General features: G+C 40.0%; 1 protein-coding gene across 16 annotated transcripts in view; it reads right to left on the bottom strand.

Moving 5' to 3' along the window:
* CFAP20DC (CFAP20 domain containing) overlaps window positions 1–20,473 on the bottom strand; it is a 236,640-nt gene that overhangs the window by 56,809 nt on the left and 159,358 nt on the right. For 11 of the 16 annotated variants that reach the window (XR_015726660.1, XM_087866894.1, XM_087866899.1 and 8 more), the window contains 2 exons: window positions 4,339–4,383; window positions 2,602–2,805 (listed from right to left, as the gene is read on the bottom strand). Coding sequence is in view for 15 of the 16 variants with exons in the window: in XM_087866894.1 (XP_087723020.1) it covers window positions 2,602–2,805; window positions 4,339–4,383 (249 nt within the window). In the remaining variant the exon portion in view is untranslated. The remainder of the gene's footprint in view (window positions 1–2,601; window positions 2,806–4,338; window positions 4,384–20,473) is intronic. The other 5 variants (XM_045807488.2, XM_087866893.1, XM_087866898.1 and 2 more) reach the window with 1 other exon arrangement.

The following is a 20,473-nucleotide window of genomic DNA, read 5'->3' as shown; positions in this document are numbered from 1 at the left end:
GAGGGAATGTGGATGAAAAATAAAGTGCCAAGGCTATGGTGTTAGGTAGGGAGGAGTAAAATCCTGAGGATTCTTAGGATTTGGAAATGAAGAGGTGGGAGAAGTGGAGATGTCCTCCAAATTTCTGGTGGAGTGCCACCGTGGATGGCAGCACCATTGAGATACACGAAAAGCAGGATACCATTGTGATAAATAAAGTTAGGAGTTCGTTCATTTCTTCTTTTTCACTCTCCCTGCACAACTTCTAAAGAGAAAGGCATGAGCTCTCAGAAAGACTACAATGGTTCTTGTAAATTGATCTATTTAAACTCTATATGAGCAACAAGATGCAGAGTTCATTAAGAAATGCAATTTTCCATTTGGTGATAGCTCCAATATTGAAATAGACTGAATTTGATGCAATAATAAACATATCTTATGAATACCTAGGTGGGCTTTTCAATTATTTTCGTTGTCTGAAAAGTAGACTGTTTTCAGTTTCTCATTTGGTCAAATGGAGGGGTTATTACGTTCATTACTAATGGTGTTATTTTTGGCTGTATACTTTTAGAGGAGAGTAGTTATTGTGCATGAGAACTTTAGTCCTTGCCAGCACAGGACGGTGATGAGAACATGGTATCCAGGGCAACCAAGAGCTCAGCCTTTTCAGTCCATAAATAATCATTCCTCAGTTTGCCCTTTGTAATGTTGGTCTCCAAGCTACTTCATGACAGAATGAGCTTGTTCAGGAGGCCACTGTTCTCTTTCTTACTTTCCGTTTAATTGACTGCTGAGGAATATTTTATAAGAAAGGCAATATTTCAATTTCACTGTAAATTGTATTGGCAAAAATCTGCAACTTACTCTTATGTTCTTAGACCTGGCTATAAGGGTACTCTGAGTGACCAGCACACAGGGGTACTTTTGTTGGATGGGTAGATACTCTTTGGCACCAAGGCTGCTTGAGGCCTTATACATGCTTGGTCATTTAGTTTAATGAAAAACTAAGGCAAGAGAAGCCTGGAGGGTGGGCAAAGTAGGGATAAAAAACACTCATGAAAACATCCTTCTTCCCCTACATCTCCTTAGAGCCAATCTGAATTCCTCCTCCATGAAGATGTGTATGTACTCTCCAGAGCAGAAATGTCACCATCCACTGGATATCCATGGCACCCATTTGACAAATTAAGTCACACATTGAGAAGTCACCCTATCATGGTGGCTAGGAGCTCAGACTCAGGAGTCATGCCAAGCTAAGTCTGAATCACTCAAGAGTCTCAGTGTTCTCATCTGGAACAGCGCTTACCACATACCACAGCAGTAAGGACTGAGTTAGATAACACATGGAAGGCCTGGTGCCAGTGCCTCTGAGATTGCTAACATCTACAAAGACGCTGGAGATTTGGAAAAAAAAATTTTCTTGGAAAGAAAATTGGAAAATTAATAAATATTTAATTAGATACTTAAAATACACGTTATCCACTGTCAACTACACTTGAATTCAGCTTTTACATAATTTCATATAAATATAAATCAAAGTTACTTAATTTTATATTTCCCTTCAAAAATTATATAGTAAAAAAGTAATATTTACTGTTGGATGAAAGCGTATTTTAATATGTTTGATTTGATGTTGAATGTGGCCTTATAGGTAAATATAAGTAAATTATAAGTAAATTTCCTTGGGCCTATGAAGGTCTTAACATGTCTCTAGGTGCTTAAAGAAATAGTAGCTTTAATTACCACTATTGAAATACTGCTTTTACTATTCTGCCTTATGACATTTTTAAAGCTGCTTAGGACTGTTCTATTAGCGTTTCTGCTTTGTCTTTCCAATTCAGTCATAAGATCCCCAAGGCCAGAAGTGGGGAAAACAGACTGAGTCAAAAAACTGGGCTCTGCTCTGGGCTCCACCACTGACCAGGTGTGGAAACTTGGGCCCCGGAGAGTTTACTTCCTTCACCTGAAAGACAGGAAGACTTTGACCTGATCCACCTCCTCTGCTGGTCCACAGTGAGGACGATGGGCCATATTTAAAAGTGCTTTAACTGTATAAACATACAGGAAAAGGTAAGCTGCTGAACCGTCTGCAGTGCCTACCATGGCCGTCAAACACAGGGAGGAGCAAATATCATTTTGTTCATTCATTTAACAAATACTGAGCCCTCTCTATGTGCCAGGCCTGTGCTAGGAGCTGCGGATGCAGTGAGAGACCCAGAATTGACAGTAAAATGATTCTTTTTTGCTTTCAATGTATGTTTGGACATATCACCACACAATGAGCATACATTATCTGAAGGTAAGTAAGACAGTTTAAGAAAAGACAATGCCCTCAGGCCTAAAATACTATTTCAGAATGGGCTCTGAATATTTCTTTATTTTATTTTATTTTTAAGTAATCTCTATACCCAACGTAGGGCTTGAACTTACAACCGCACGATCAAGAGCTGCCTGCTCTACTGACTGGGCCGGTCAGGTGCTTCTGAATGGGCTCTGAATATTTTTCATGGGCAGTGTTCTCATGTTGGCCCTAGTTTTCCCAGGCAAGGCTGGGCTGTGTTAGAGAGAAGTTTGCTCCTCGTTAAGGTATTAGTACACAAAGACCCAGAGCCCTGGACTCACAGGTGGCAGGCAGGAATTCCAGGTGGTGGTGTCGTCACTGCTGGTACTAATGCTGACGTTACAGTTGTCAACCTGGGACGCACTGAGGCCGTGGGAAGCCCCCGTGTCCTCCAGTTCTTCATTTTGTTGCCGCCGCAGGCTTGCCAGCATTTGCAACTCAGATTCACTCATTTGGCTGGGCTGATAGTTTCTCCAGTCATATTCCTGATCAAGAGAGAAAAAAGTGACAGAGCAAAGGGTCACATGCCTGTTCTTAATTTATAGATGACCAACACATGCTACTCTACAGCCTTAACCCCTTCGGTGGCTCTCCTCCACTCACCGAGGCCCCAATCCTTAACGTGCCCTGATACAATGCCTGCCTCACCTGCTGCACCTTGTCTTTCTGCTCCTGGCATATCAGCCACACTGTCGCTCATTAAAGTCCTCAAGAGCATCAAGCTTGTGTGTGCCTTAGTGCTAGCCCGTGAGGTCCATGTGCTGGCTAACTCCTAGGTGCCCTTTAGATTCCACACTGTGTCATCTCCCAGGGGAGCCTTTTCTGACAATCACAAACTGGGGCAGCCCCTTCACTAAGTGCTCTCCTGGAATCAGAAGGTGTTCATTTTTAGCATTCATCACAGTTGCAGTTACATCATGGTTTTTGGCATTTGCAGGTGGTCTACAAACTCTACAAAGGCAAACACAGTGACCACCTTACACTCACTGTATTTCCCCTGTCTGGTGCTTCACCAGTATTTGACTAAACAAAAATTCAAAAAGTTTTTTTTTTTTTAAAGATTTTATTTATTTATTCGACAGAGATAGAGACAGCCAGCAAGAGAGGGAACACAAGCAGGGGGAGTGGGAGAGGAAGAAGCAGGCCCATAGCGGAGGAGCCTGATGTGGGGCTCGATCCCATAACGCCGGGATCACGCCCTGAGCCGAAGGCAGATGCTTAACCGCTGTGCCACCCAGGCGCCCCCAAAAAGTTTTTTTAAAAAGAAAAATCACTTTCCATTTAAAAGTCCAGTTTCAAAATACTGATGAATTTCATCACTGTGAACATTATGACCAAATACATTCAACTTGCAGTAAGATTGAAAACGACTAATGCTGATAAAAGCCATCAAGTAAAATTTAATCTTAAAATGGGAACATGTAAGTTCTGAAAGCCAGAAAGACCTCACAGCTATAATAAACACTTTCACTGATATGGACTTTACTATACATGTAATCTGTCAGGCATTTTTCCCCCCAGGAATACTACTACAAATCTTTAGAGGCTAATGTAAATATTCTTTCAATGTACAGGGAAGAAACTGTCATATGGAATTTTCAAATCCTTCTCTTTCTCTGTGATCTAAACCAAGTTTGATAGCAAAGTTAATTTCAACATCGGTGAAATGTTAGTATCACATTTGAGTAGTGATTTACATCCAGGACTGCCATATAACTTAAAAACAATCTTGAAATTTTCTTATCCATTTGCAAACATTGGTTGTGCTCAAAAAGGTTTGTTTCATGGGACCCCTGGGTGGCTTAGTCGGTTGAGCATCTGACTCTTGATTTCAGCTCAGGTCGTGATCTCAGGGCTGTGCATCGAGCCTTGCATCGGGCTCCATGCTGGGCATGGAACCTGCTTGGGATTCTCTCTCTCCCTCCCCACCCTCCACCTCCCTCTGTTAAAAAAAAAAAAAAAAAGGTTTGTTTCATGACACACTAGAATCTTTTAGATATTCAAATCTCTACACTTACTTTCTCAGAGGACCCTTTGAGACAGCTACTGCCTTCTCTTCTTTTCTGCCTCATAGGGAAGAAATGAAGAAAAGTTAAGAAAATATAATTAAAAAAAAAAGTCTTGGTGTGTCTGTGAAGTTTTAAATAAACCACTATCATTATCATAGTTTGGGGATTATCAAAGCTTGTGATCTAATAATGTAATGTAGAGATTTTCTGGAAAGTTGCTGGTGGAAACTCATTTAAGTTTTTACAACTCATGGCTCCAGCAGCCTGGCACTCTGAGAGGTTATACCATCTCTAATAGGAGATTTCATGAGTATTTAATATGTTTTGAGAGTTCCTGGGACAAAACAGATATCACAAGAAGAACAAAACTTGTATTTCAATGAAAGACATTAAAAAAAAAGAAAACTAGCACTAATTTAAGTTCAGAAGAAATAGTTGGGGGAGCAGTAAACACAAGAAAAGATGCTTGACATCATTGTCATTAGAGAAATACATATCAGCACCTCAGTGAAATCCCATTCACAACCACTAGGACTGTTATACAAAAGTTCGACAGCAACAAGGGTTGGTGAGGATGTCAAGAGATTGGAATCCTCACACATTGCTGGAGGGAATGTAAAATGGTGCCACCACTTTGGAAAACAGTGCGGTGGTTCCTCGAAATGTTAAACATCAGTCATGCAAACCAGCAACTCACTCCTAGGTATATACCCAAGAGAACTGAAAACACATGTTCATACAAAACCTTGAACACAAATGTTCACAGCAGCACTATTTGTAACAGCCAATAGGTGGAAACAACCAAATGTCCATCAACTGATGGATAGATATTTGTTTATCCATACAATGGAACGTAATTTGCCCATGAAGAGTCACAAAGTACTGACACATGTTACAACATGGATGAACCTTGAAAACATGCTAAGTGAAAGAAGCCGTAGACAAAGGTCACAGATTGTATGATCCCACTTATATGAAATGTCCAGGATGCGCAAATCCATAGAGACAGAAAGCAGATTGGTGGTTGCCCAGGGTGGAGAGAGCAGAAATGGGGGTGCAGCCAGTGGTGTGTAGTTTCTCTGGGGGGGGGGGGTGATGCGAATGTTCTGAAATTAGATTGTTGCAGTATTCGGTGAATATACTAAAAACTGAACTGTACTCTTAAAAAGCTGAATTTTATGGTATATAAGTTATAGCTCAATAAAAACAAGGTAGTTCAGTCATCAGATGTGAAAATAAGACTAGCAGCTTGACTTTGGGCTCAGCGGTGAACAGTGACTTGCTGGGCTTCGCTTCAGTTTTTCTGTCAAGAAATGGAATGAAGTGTTCCAATGTGTCACCTGGGCATGTCATTTGGCTCGTTGTTGCCAACACACTTTTATAATGAGAAAGGAAATCTTATTTTCATTTTCACAATTTTTCTTGAGAAAGCTTTAATCTGTACTCAGTATGATTAGTTCATCCATTCATTTTATATGTTTAATCCACAACCCTGTATCGTGCCTCAGGTACAACCCTAGGTGTTAGGACAGAAAACAGAGAACGCGCAGTGGTTAAGCCAGAAAGCTCTGAGTCTGGGCCCTCGTCCCACCAGTTATCAGCTGGATGTGACTGGGCAAATTACCTAACCTTTCCATGCCTCAGTTTCTTCATCTGTAAAATGGGACCATAGTATAACCCTCACATGATTTTCGATGTGCTAAATGAAATAATGCATGCAAAATGCTTAGCCTAGAACCTGACAAACAGCTATATGAAGGGTCTCCAAGCTTCTGATATGTCCCTCCATGCAAAAAAGTTTGAGCATGTGCCCTCTAATATATGTTTGTTTATAAATTAAACACATGTATAACTATATTAAACCAGTGTAGCTACTATAAAACATACAGAAAAACAGAAATTAAAATGGTTGAACTTAAAAAAATGGAAATAGTTTCAACATTTTCTTCCTCAAGCCCAATGGATGGTTTTTGGTGCACACCTCCTTGGGTGAGTACATCCCTCTTAGGAGGAGCACTGAGTTGGCCATCAGTACACGTGCTCCCTGTTATTATTGTTCTTTCTTCTCATTTTCTCTGTTCCCCACCCCCACCCCTCATAGTCTCTCATCTATTCTGTACTATGCCAGGACTGCGAGTATAAAGAAAATAAGACAACCCTCTGTCCTTGTGGATCTCACAGTCGAGAAAGGGAGACAAACAGGCATTATAAATCAGAGTATACGTTGTACCCTGATCAATACTACAACACAGATACATCTAAGATGCTTGAGGAACGCAGCACGGCCCTGACTAACTGCCCCTCAGATTTGGAAGACGCCTCGCAGGAGTCCAAGGTGGCACTGGATAGTCATTAAATTTGTTGACAAAGGGAATAAGTGGCCTTCAGAGGGAGTGAACTCTCTCCACCACTAGAAGTACTGAAGCAGAGGCTGGAGGAATGGCGCCTGCCAGGAATATGGCAGTCATCTGCAGTGGCGGAAATGCACTGATTGGTTCACTTATTAGTTTACTCTACAAATACTTACTGAGACCCTATTATGGGCCAGGAACTGTTGATGCTAAGTCTGCTCAGAACTCTGAATTTCCACGAATTTACTTCCTACAACGGTGAAATGTACTCTGACAACAGGTGAAAATGAGCAGAAAGAAGCGACTTTCTCCAGGGTCATGAATAGAGAAACTGGTGGCAGAGACAGGTAATTAACTTAGTCCCCCAATACGTTCTTGATCTGTAATCTCTTAAACCATTTCAAAATCACCAGAAAGGCTAAATCACTTGAATTATATATTTTTCAAAAGAAGGCTTGCAAGAAAGTCTTGACATGAAAGGGGACTCTAGCACAAGATGGCATCTAACTAAGTTATACAACTTGTGAGAGGCAAGTGTCTTATCTAATTCTATCTCTAAAAGGCTCAAAATGTTATGTATGATCCAATTTTGTCTCAAAATATCCTTGTAGGTAAGAAGGGAGACATTATCAGTTGGATTTGTTTTAGGAAGGAGGTAATGGGCTCAAGGTTATACAGTTCAGCTGTGTTCAGATTCCCAGGTAAGTCCTTCCCTCATGAAGCCAGTTGAGCCACTCATTTTCTTTGATCTTCAGACATTTTTACAAAACTTTTAAATTATGTTATGTTAGTCACCATACAGTACATCCCAAGTTTTTGATGTAAAGTTCCATGATTCATTACTTGCGTATAACACCCAGTGCACCATGCAATATGTGCCCTCCTTAATACCCATCACCAGCCTATCCCCATCCCCCACCCCCTCCCCTCTGAAGCCCTCAGTTTGTTTCCCAGAGTCCATAGTCTCTCATGGTTCTTCAGACATTTTTAGAAGCCTAACACAGTGAAGTCACAAAGACAAGTGAGATGTGGCCCCGCTTTCACAGGCCTTACCATCTAATAGAGCAATCAAGAGCTAGAAAGAAATGAGCATAAAATAAGGTAGCATAGGGGGTGCTTGGGTGGCTCAGTTGGTTATGTGTCTGACTCTTAATATCAGCTTAGGTCCTGATCTCAGGATTGTGAGTTCAAGCCCTGTGCTGGGCTCCACATTGGGTATGAAGTCTACTTAAAAAAAAAGGTAGCATATTACTTGGATATAGTACTAGTTAATCACACAGAGTCCTGATCATGATTAAAGAGGAAAATGGATAATTCCAGCAAAATGATAAAACACAACAAACAAAAGTAACCTTACAACTTGATGCCCTTTGCCTAATCCCTCTTAAGGTATTAAGGCAGAATAGCTTAATCCATCAAACATGTGCCTATAGAATGTTGTGAGCCTTAGATAGGAACTGGTTTTACTGAACCATTCTAAGTTCTAAGGTTAAGTTCACAATGGTGGTGTAGAGCCAAAATGAGACACGGCCACGGGTTAATAAGATCAGGTGAAGAAACTCATTCCATTCTATACGGATGGGAGAGTAATAAAATTGGGAGGAGGCTGTTATTTTCATTCTGTAACCTATAAAATCCTTGAGACTCTTTCTGAATCAGGTTTGCGTTGTAACAGTGCCTGACACCCACAGCACAGGGGACACCATGTAAAAAAACTCTTAATAAAGGTCTACCGAACTATCCCTGACTCTTTGTATTCTTTTAAGTAACACCAAGATACAGAAACTGCTACTACAAAGGGGATGGTGGGTGTTAGAACAGAACATAATATAAAAGGCATGTGAGGAAAGGGAGATATACCAAATAGTCTGGCATTTCAGAAAAGAGAGAGGTCACCTCTTGTAGGATCAGTCAAGCTTCATGGAGGAGATGGTCTCTAAGCTGAACCGTGAAGGATAAGAAGGGTGATATGACAGCATATTCTAACCATCAGGCAGAACAACATGGGACAAGCTAGAAGTATGGAGCTTACACTCATAGAATTACGTAGACTACAACTACTAATACATACTGCTTCAGAAATGAAATCAGCAATAGAGTTCCCAAATAACAAGGCTGGAAATACCTAGAATTTAGAATTTATTTATTTATTTACTTTAAAGATTTTATTTATTTATTTGAGGGAGAGAGAGAACACAGAGGAAGAGTGAGAGGGAGAAGTAGACTCTCTGCTGAGCAGAGAGCCTGATGTGAGGCTCGATCCCAGGACCTTGAGATCATGACCTGAGCCGAAGGCAGATGCTTAACTGACTGAGCCACCCAGGTCCCCCGGAAATGCTTAGAATTTAATCTAAACCTTTTAAGACCAAATAGCTTCAACTTCCCTAGCCAAGTCTTAATAAAAATCTATCAAAAGTTATATTCTTATTGGATCATATGATATCTCTATTTTTTATTTTTTGAGGAATCTCCATACTGTTTTCTACCCAAAGAAAACAAAAACATTAATTTGAAAAGATATATACACCCCTATCTTTATTGCAGTATTATTTACCATAGCAAAATATGGAAGCAGCCCAAGTGTCCATCGGCAGACAAATGGATAAAAATGTGGTACACACACATACACAGGAATATTAGCCATAAAAAAGAATGAAACAACATGGATGGATCTAGAGGGTATTAGGCTAAGTTAAATAAGTCAGACAGAGAAAGACAAATACCGTATGATGACACTTATATGTGGAATCTGAAAAAGAAAACAAACAGACTCTTAAATAAGGAGAATAAACTGGTGGTTGCCAGAAGGGAGGTGGATGGGGGCATGGGGGAAATAGGTGAAGCAGTTTAAGAGGTATGAACTACTAGTCATAAAATAAGTAAGTCATGGAGATGAAAAGTACAGCATGGTAAATATAGTCAATAATAATAATATTTATGGTGACAGATGGTGACTATGTTTACCATGGTGAGCGTTTAGTAATGTATAGAACTGTCAAAACTCGCTATACACCTGAAACTAATATATTGTATGCCAACCATACTTCAGTAACAAGTTTAAACAAAAGAAATAAAAAAGACATATTCTTAGTAGCTCCCATCAACAGAATGGATAAATAAGTGGTGTGACAGTCACACAGCAGGACACTATACAGCAGTGAAATAAGTTACATATTGAATCTCATAAAAGAAATGCTAAGTGAGAGAAACTCAGTACAAGAGGGTATATATGGGTAAAACTAGTCTTGGGTATTTTGGCAGAACTTGTGAAGGGACAGTGGCAGGAAGGGATACTGACAGGGAGCACAATGGGGCTCCTGGGGCACTGGCATTGTTCTCTTTCTTGATATGGATGATGGTCACATGGATTTGTTTAATTGGTGAAAATTCATCAAAGCATATGTTTATGATATGTGTACTTTTCCATGACAAAAATGACAAAGAAGTCTAAGACTCAAAAAAGATTTCCTAGGAGGTATATTAGCTGTTAATCACTGGCACTTCACTCTGGACTGCCTTAGTAGGGGCAAAAAAGGCATTTTGTAAATGCTGGGGAGTCAATATCACTGCTAGTTTCAAATTTGTATTATTAAGAGTTTTGAAGCTGTAATTAGAAAGTTTCGTAAGTTTTTCTGAACTCCAACATCATAGCAAGAAAAGTAGCAGAAGTCCATTTTCCAAAGCTAATTTTAAATCTCAACTGGCATTTTAATATGAAGATTAATCTTCTCTATTGCTATTTGCAGACAGCAAAAGTATTGCTACATTGACATTTTAAATATGAGCTGATGGTAAATTAGCGTTCCAGGGCTTCTTCACCAACTAGCACCCCTTGAAGACTTGTTTCAAATTCCTGAGCACATATCCCATAAGAGAATTGGCCCTGATTCGCTGGGGACGCAGGCCCATGGAAGAGAAGAATGAAGAGAAGACAGAAATCTCAGGCATGAGCCTCAAGTGACACATGCTTGAGGAAATAACTCATTCACAATGTATGAGGGCTATCAGCATATCTCTTCACCATGCAAAGAGGTAATCGAAATGTAAAGACCAAGCCACAGTACAACTTGAAAAACTTTGCTACACTGAAGGTGTCAACTTAACACAGCAGAAATCAGGAGGCAGGCTGTTAGATGGAAACAACTGGTCGGAATCTAGATTGTGTTTTACATCAATGGCATTCATGTTGACCAAGGCTTAACCAGACCCAGTGCCACCTCCGAGATGTCTGTCACAAACCTTTTGGCTTGTAACCCGGAGACACTTCACAACCTGACTCAATTCACACTTCATCATCTCTGCATACTAACCCCTGAAGAATGTCTCAGGTAGAGAATTCTTGGGTAGTTTAAATCCAATAGTGGCAAAAGTAGCTTTCTATCTCATAGATGTGGTGCTCTCTTTTGGAGGGGAGGAGGACAGAAGTATGTTTTTTACAAAAGATTCTTATATCGATGTGCTGTATTTGTAAAGAACACCCTTTTCATCCATGACTTCCACACAATATATTTCCGTACATTTTGTCTCGGTAGTCAGCCTGCTAATTTTCAGAAAGAATTCACCGACAACCACAGCTGAACTCTTAATTAACTTTAAAGTGAGTTGATAAACAATTTGTAATTTCTCAGCACCTATCTACTGAATTCAGGGTACTTCTTGAGTTTAACAGTCAACGATAGACTAGAAGGAATCTAGTAACACCAAATGGAACAGGTTTTATATCATATTTAAGGATATGCCTTGTATATGGGGTAAGCACAGTAGTCATTCAATACATGGTAGTTTAAAATATTATTTAAAGAACCAGGAAGAAAACGATTATTGTACCTGCTTACAGGAATGAAAATAGCAGAGGTAAGCCAACTGATGTTTCTGGAGTGGGAAGATGATAACCTTAAATTCAGATTGTTTTAGAACGTAAACAGTTTGGTTGTACTATAGTAATGGCAGATATACCAACAAACGTGCGTGCTTTTGCATATTAAAATACTGTGAAGTGTGGCACCTGGGTGGCTCAATAGGTTAAGCATCTGCCTTCAGCTCAGGGCATGATCCTGGGTCCTAGGATTGAGCCCCACACTGGGCTCCCTGCTCAGCAGGGAGTCTGCTTCTCTTTCTCCTTCTGTCTCCCCCTACCCCCACAGAGCATGTGCTCTCTCTCAAATAAATTAAAAAAAGAAAATTCCTGTGAAGCTTAAAGAGGCAATAGAAGTTAAGTTGCCGCATGATCACAGATTTTTTTTGAGAGAGAGAGCACGTGTGCTGGAGAGTGGGTTGGGGGTGGAAGGGTGGGAGGGGCAAAAGGAGAAGGAGAGAGAGAATCCCAAGCGGGCTCCATGCTGAGGCTTGATCTCACGACACTGAGATCATGACCTGAGGTGAAATCAAGAGTCAGACGCCTAACTGACTAAGCCGCCCACATGCCCCAATCACGGAAGTTTTTCAGTGACCTATAATTGCGGGCGGTGGTCCAGGGCAGTGGAAGGTGAAGCAGCTCTTCTGGCCAAAACTCTTGGGTTTGACACTCTGCTTTGTCACTTACTAGATGTGAACTAGCTAAAGCCTCTCTGCTTCCTGGTCTGTCAAACAGGAATAAGTAAGGCCTCTTGTGAGGGTTGGAGATGGAGACTGGACAGAATGCGTGGGGCACCATGTAGATGGCTTGGCATATGGCAAATGCCCTAAATCCTTAAATTCACAAACAAGGTTCTTGAATCAAAGACCTTGATCTCAATGGGTCAGGAAATACTGTCAGCCTAGGGCTTCCTCCATAAAATAGGAAAATGGCAAGTATGACTTGTTTCCTTAAAATTAGGAAAACCAAGACATCAAAGATGTTCAATAAACATTTGACTAGTAGGACGCTAACCTTAGTATTAAAACATTGGAGAACTGAGAGTAAAAAGTTATAGTGTGTTTGCTTAACAACTAATGTGTTTTCATTGATTCATACTTCTGATAGTCTCTTAGTTTTTGTCAGGTCTTTCCATCGAAAATTTCTGAAACTTCTGAGAATCTGAAACTGCTCCTCTTTATTAGAGTAACTGGCCCATTGCTTGGAGATATGAAAATGTCTTAATGACTTTTGCAGTTCCATATCATCATCCAAAATTTGGACCATAATTCCATTTTTAATTTTTTTAAGATACTTCTACTCTGGACCATTTTGCCTTGGTCAACAACTAAATTAGACACTTGATGCAAAGAGTTTGTTTACTCAAAGGAAACTACTCTGTAGCATCAGCAAAAATTTGGACTGAAAAAAAGTCAAAAATAAGAGGGCTAGGAGCAAATTCCACCAGGAAAATTTCTATGCTTAATGCAAATCCTTTTACTGGTAGCACCAAGGTTATTTAATCACTGAATTTTGTAGCTTCTGCTATATCCCCAGCAGTGAATTGACAGATAATACTGAGATAATGACTCCTTTTTTTTCAGAGGCAAAGCAAGAGTATAGTTTTGACAAAACATGAAATCACAAACTCTTCTCTAAAGACTACTAATTGGTAGGAGTGTCCAATGTAATAAGTGACAAATTCTCACCATGGTTAACACTATGGTTTATAAACTGCTACTAGTCCTGTCCACATTTAATTCACCCCATCAGCCATGAAGTTACGGATCTCTAATTTAGCTCTGGGAATAAGGCAGGCACACAGAGGGTGCTCCCTGGGGGAATGACTGGAGACACACCAGGTCCTGCTTCTAAATATTATTCTCTCTTCAGTGAACATTGAGAAAATACCAACACGTTGCCTGGCAGAAGTGACCCATTAATTCACTCTTATGTTAGCACTTGATGCAATTCTTAACAGAGGACAAGAAACGCACATAGCTTTCCCTTATTGAACAGTACCAATATTTAGTTTCTGGAATTTTATTGAATTTGAAAAAGTTTGCTTTAGAATGCTAGGCACACTGGTTTACATTTCTAACTTCTCAGACATGGGTAGAAGAAAATACCTGGTTGAATTATGGGCTAAGTGTTCTACATGCACTATCTCATTTGATATTCATTATAACCCTATGGAATAAGTATTATTATTTTCTCCAAGTTGACAGATGAGGAAACTGAGGTTCAAGGAAGTTAAAAGGTGTGTTCAAGGTCACATAAGTAAAAAGAAGCAAAGCCAGAATGAAAATCTAGGTCTTCCTGATTTGAGCTGGTGTTCTGAGCCATAGTGTCCACTGCTCTTGACTGCTCAGAAGAATGAAAATGTAGATAGATATGCCCTAGAGCTCTCTTTGGGTAAAGTCCCGACGGTGGCAAAGGTGAAGGCTGTCTATCAGGTGGCCCAGGAAAGGATGAGGCCAGTGGTCACCCGTATCAATAGCCTTGGAAAGAAGGAGAGTCACTGGGTGAATCTGCATGGTTGGGCCAGGATGATCGACATATGTATAGCACATAGGGTAACCTAACCCCCAAACAGATGTTTTGTAACAATGGACTACTGTTGTAACTGAAGGAAGTCAGGGGCCAGACAGACATGAAGTCTTCAAACAATGGGTTATTGTTGGAAAGACAGCTGCAAATGGCATACTTGAGTGGTAAATTCAAAGAGAGACAGATGGCTTCCCTTTGAACACAGAGTATTATATACCCTAGAAAATGTAGAACTTTATGTAATGGAACAATTCCTTTAAAACTCTAAAATGATTTACAAATTCATTTTCTTCTAAGTTCGTATAGTACAAATTGCATAGAATAGTAAATCTCTATTATTTCAAAAAAATACAGGCTCAAGTTTTATCAGGGAGGCAGTCAAACTAATTCTTTTTCATTATCCAAAGGAAAAGGCTTGACAATTAAAAAAAAAATTACACCATGGCTTAAAACACTTACAGAATGTCCTTCCATAATTCAGTTTTGATTTTTCAAAAATGAAATGTGAAAATTAAACTCAAAAGTTCTATAGTATTCATAATTGTTTTTCCTATAAAATCTCATGTCTTGTTTTTTTCTAAAAATACCTGAATTTGTAACTGGTAGCATATTTTGTCTTTCTTATGAAAATAACCATTCTTTAATAAGCTCAAACTTTTTCTGGAACCACAAAGCCTGTTATATATGTTTGTTTGTTTAAAGACGCACATAATGACATTTACAGGTTTAAAATGATTCATTCAAAACTGTTTGAATGCAGTTATACATGTGGAAAAGTTTAATTACCAGCTATCTACATGGTTATGGTATTACCCAGAGGGCTGTACTTGTTTCTTTATTAAAAATATTTGGGGGCGCCTGGGTGGCACAGTGGTTAAGCGCCTGCCTTCGGCTCAGGGCGTGATCCCGGCGTTATGGGATCGAGCCCCACATCAGGCTCCTCCGCTAGGAGCCTGCTTCTTCCTCTCCCGCTCCCCCTGCTTGTGTTCCCTCTCTCGCTGGCTGTCTCTATCTCTGTCAAATAAATAAATAAAATCTTTAAAAAAAAAATATTTGAACTTAATAATAGGGAACTCTTATTTAAAGATGAATAAAACATTGCAAGGAAGAAGTTTACCAAGTAGTTAGTAAATCAATTTCAGTAAGTGTTCCTTAGAATTACTAGTACTCTGGCATATCAGCGGATTAGGAGAACAGTTCTCCTGCACCTTCTTTTGTAAGAGCCTTTAGCTGTCCCTTGTCATAAAGTCGCTCATGTTGGCACTTTGTGAAAGCAGATTTCCTTTTTCGAGATTTATTTATGTGTGTGTGTGAGAGAAAGAGAGCACACGAGTGAGCATGGGGCGGGGGTAGAGGGGCAGAGGGAGAGGGAGACTATCTCAAGCAGATTCCCTGCTGAGCATGGAGTCTGCTTCGGGGCTCCATCTCACAACCCTGAGATCATGACATGAGCCAAAATCAAGAGCCAGACACTTCACCTACTGAACCACCCAGGTGCCCCATGTGAGAGCAGATTTCCAATGGGGTGTCCACTTACAATTCCTGATTGCAGGACCTAGATGGCTGAGTTGATGGCTCAGGTCTGCTCACAGTCTCCCAGAGCCTGGCGAATTACATGACCATCCTCCCTGTTGCTAGGTCCCAAGCCTGAGTGTCATCCTTGATTCTGCCTGTTTCTTCTTCCCTATATCCTATCAATCCTAGCTCCTAGTTATTCTGAGAATCTGCCACTTGTCTTCATTTCCACTCTGACCTACCAGAGTGATGCTTCACTGCTTTTTCTGCTTCTATTCCTGCCCTGTTGCATCCATCCTCGACACAGCAAGAGGGAAGTTTGTTAATGTAAATGTCATTGCTTCAAACCCTACAAAGACTTGCCATTGCATGTGGAATAAAGGCCACCCTCCTTACCGTGGCCATCCTGATCTCACATGATCTGGGCCCTGTGTACTGCTCTGAGCTCATCCTCCACTACTTGCCCCTTGCCCGTTAGCCCCAGCTACGTGGGCCTCCTCTATTCCCCAAAGATGCCCATTTCAGAAGCTTTGTACCTATTATTTCTGCTACCTGCAACAGTATTCCCAGGTTCTTTGCATGGCTGGCTCCATCTTAAATTTTAGATCTCAGCTCACATATCATCTACTCGGTCAGGTAGTATCTAAAGTAGCCACCATTCTGGCCAACCCTATTCTCTTCTTATATTACCTTGTTTTTGTCGTCCCACACCCTTATCACAGCTTATAATCACTTTATGTATTTGTTTGTATGTCTTTATTGTCTGTATTTCCTAACAGAAAAAAGACCCCTGAGGAGACAGGCCTCATCTGTTTGGGTTGTGTATCTCTAGCACCTGGAGGAATACCTGGCCTGACAGGCCCCCAGCAGAAGAGGAGATGCTGTCATCATCCAGAACAGCCATAACTCATCATCTAGAAGTCCTTTATTTTATTTATTTTAATTAATTAAATTATTTTTAGAGAGGGAAAGTGGGGGGAGGTGCAGAGAGAGAGAGAGAGAGAGAGAGAGAGAGAGAATCTGGGCTCCATCTCACAACCCTGAGACCATGACCTGAGCCAAAATCAAGAGTCAGACGCTTAACTGACTGAGTCATGCAGGCGCCCCTAGAAGTCCTTTATTTTAGAAACCCAGCTTAGGTGGTAGAAACCCCCATACATGTCAGTGCTCTACATATGTGGACTACAATGCTAGCTAGCAGAGGTAATTTCATACCTGTATTCATATAATATTAGATGGACTCCCAGTCCCAGGATAACTGTCAAAATTTTCCTCTTGCCTCTAGTACATTTCCTATGTGTCATACCAGTAGAATCCTTCTAGGCCTGACTGAGCTCATCATGTCTGTGTTAGAATTCACTACTGGGCCACAGTAGTTGAAGTATTAAATCTTAAAAGAAATATTGAAAGAAAGAAAAGTTTTTCATTCAAATGAAACCCATTTTGGGGGGCAATTACGTAAGAAAAAGAAATAAAAGACATCCAGATTGGAAAGGAAGTAGAATTATCTCTATTTGTAATGACATGATCTTGTATATAGAAAATCCTAAGGAATTCACAAAACACTATTAGAATTAATTAATATTCAGCAAGGTTGCAAGATACAAAATCAATATAAAAATAAATTGTATTTCTATGAACACTGGAAATGAACAAATAAAAAATTAAATTAAGAAAACAATTCTATTCACAATAGCATCAAAAGATAGGAGTAAATTTAACAAAAGAAGTGCAAGACACTTGTATGTTGAAAATTATAAAACATTGCCGAAAGAAGTTAAAGACACAAATAAATGGAAAGCTATCCATGGACTGGAAGGCTTAATATTGTTAAGATGTTAAGATATGTCCCCTAAATTGATTTATAGATGCAATGTAATCTCAGCTGCCCTGTTTGCAGAAACCGACAAGTTGATCCTCAAATTCCTATGGAAATGCAAAAACAACCCAGAAAAGGAAGGACAAAGTTCAAGGAGTCACACTACCTGATTTCAAAGCCTACTACAAAACTATAGTAATCAAGACAGTGTGATGCTGCATAAGAATAGACATATAGATAGAACAGAAATAAACTTTTACATGTACGGCCAACTGATTTCCAAAAAAGGTGACAAGACAATTCAATGGGAAAAGAACAGTCTTTCAACCAACAGTGCTGGTGCAAGTGAATATTCACAGGCAAAAAAAAAAAAAAAAAAAGCAGTTGAACCCCTACTTCCCACTAGAGGCTGAAATTAGCTAGAAATGGATTATAGGACAAAATTTAAGAGTAAAACTATAAAATTCTTAGAAGAAAACACAGGAATAAATCTCTGCGATCTTGGGTTAGGCAATGGCTCTTAGCTATTACACCAAAAGCATAAGCAAGAGAAGAAAAACATAGATAGATTGGACTTCATAAAATGAAAAACTTCTGTTCTTCAAAAGATAGCCCCAAGAAACAAAAAGACAATTTGCAGAATGGAAGAATATATTTGGATATCATGTATCTGACAAGGAACTTGCATCCAAACTCTTACAACCGGACAATAAAAAGACAAATAATCCAATGAAAAAATAGGCCAAAGATTGAATAGGCAATTCTCCAAAGGAGATATGCAGATGGGCTAATAAGTGTATGAAAAGATGCTCAACATCTTCAGTCATTAGGGCAACGCAAACCAAAACTACAATGAGATACCACTTCACACACACTAGGATGACTTAAAGGAAAAAGACAATAACAAGGTTGACTAAGGTGTAGAAAAATCCCCTCAACTTGCCTTGCCTGTGGGAATGTAATATGGTGCAGCTGCTTTGGAAAACACTTTGGCAGTTCCTCAAAAGTTAAATATAAAGTTCCATATGACCCAGCAATTCCACTCCTAGGTATATACTCAAGAGGAATGAAAACATATGTCCATACGAAAACATGCATATGAATGTTCATAGCACCATCTTTCATAATAGCCAAAAAGTGGAAACAACCAACTATCAACTGATAGATGAATAAACAAATATGACATATCCATATAATGGATTACTATTCAGGCATAAAAAGAAATGAAATGCTACAACATGCATGGAACTTGAAAACATTATGCTAAATGAAAGAAGTGAGACACAAAAGGCCACATACTGTCTGATTTCATTTATGTGAACTGTCCAGGATAGGCAAATCCATAGAGTTAGAAAGCAGATTAGTGGCTTCTGGGAGTTTGGGGGAAGCAATGAATGGGGAATGACTATTAATGGGGATGGAATTTCTTCTGGGGTGATAAAAATGATCTAAGATGAGTAGTGATGGTTGCACAACTCCATGAAGGCACTAAAAAAGGCTGAATTCTATACTGTGTGAATTAAATATTAGTAAATTATTAAAAGTCACTGCCATGGGTTTCTGGGATCTGGGGAAAAAATCCCTTTGTGGAGTTAGCAAGCACACAGCAGTCTTCTGAGGAAACTTGTTTCAGATTCTTAGCTGCAGTTATTAAATGGAGAGAATGTCAAGTATTAGCACCCTTTTCACTATGACCATGAATCTCTTCTTTAAATGATGTCTCTGGAAGAACACTCCCATTCCCACTGTAAATTCACCCTGAAATGGGGCAGAGTGCCGATGCCTTCCATAATTTTACATCCTATTAAACTGAGGTTATCGCATTCACACATGTGAGCCACAGATTGTGATCCTGTGGGTTGTTAGAGATCCCATTTTCTTAGCCTGAATTTTGACAGAGGTCAAACCTCCCTGCACAAATGGTAAGCAGTGCCTTTGTGCCTTTATTCCCTCAACACAGATAAAGCTCCTTCCCTCTGCCATCCTTCTGAAGGGATTGCTTCTTGGCTGTAAAATGGAATAGTAAAAATGGCAATGCTGCATACAGGGCGCCTGAGCAAAATCACAGGAGTCACGGGGCGCCTGCGCAAAAGCACAGGTGTCAGGTGAGAGCTTTGTAACCTGCGGCGAACAGCTGTGAGAAGGATCTCCTGGAGCAACCCGAATAGTCTCTGTGAACTGGCTTATCCTCAAAACCTCTCAAATGAAGAAGATGGGGAAGGGAAAGTCCCCTGCTCTCTCTCCAACCTTTCATTTTCCCTTGGTATCATCAGAAAGCACGACTTTTGAGGCAGTGTACTTGGCTGAATGGGCAGGTACTCAAAGTCCATTTGTGTCTCAAGTTTCCAAGCTGATTTTCGTGCTCTGGTTTTATTTCTACGGAAAGATGGAAAGATTAAGAAGAAACAATCTTTTGGACATATTAGGATGACAGATTTTACCTAACAGAAGGGTGGTGGCAAAAAAAATGAGGGGAGATCAGAGTGGAAGGCTTCTTAAGAGACTTGCTTTGGCTCTGTTTTTGGCAGCCCAGATCTGGCTGCAGTCAAGGCAAGCAGCATCGTAGAATAAATCTGCAAGGTTAGTTTATTAGCTGCATTCTACTCATGAGCACAGCAAAGGAAAAAAACATACAGTTAGGTAGAACATCTGTTTTGGAAATATTTTCAAAAAAATGAAAAAACATGCAAAAATATTCCTGACCACTTTCATCCTAAATCACCATAAAACAAATTCCATTTTCATTAGGTTAGGTGATTCACTACCCTCTTGTGGGCAAGCATGCAGATATGCCTGCAACCATGAGAAATGAGAACACACATTCCAGTTTTATGTGGGTCTTTCTTGAGGAGGGGCCACCGTTCACATGAGAGTAGGTACATGTTTATGCAGCTCAGCCCAGTGGGTCCAGGCAGCAGTTCTGGACTCAAATAACCTAGCTTCAAGTTCTAACTCTCCAACTAGCCAGCTGTTGTCTTGAACACCCTGCATAACTGAGCTGAACCTCAGTCTCCTCATCCAAAAAATGAGGATGAAGGTCTCTACCTCTCAGGGTCACTGTGAGGATTACATGAA

This window comes from Ursus americanus, chromosome 14 (genome assembly GCF_024610735.1).
Source record: "Ursus americanus isolate L20-20 chromosome 14, mUrsAme1.1.p, whole genome shotgun sequence".
Lineage (NCBI taxonomy): Eukaryota > Metazoa > Chordata > Mammalia > Carnivora > Ursidae > Ursus > Ursus americanus.
This window is presented reverse-complemented; position numbering and strand designations above follow the sequence as displayed.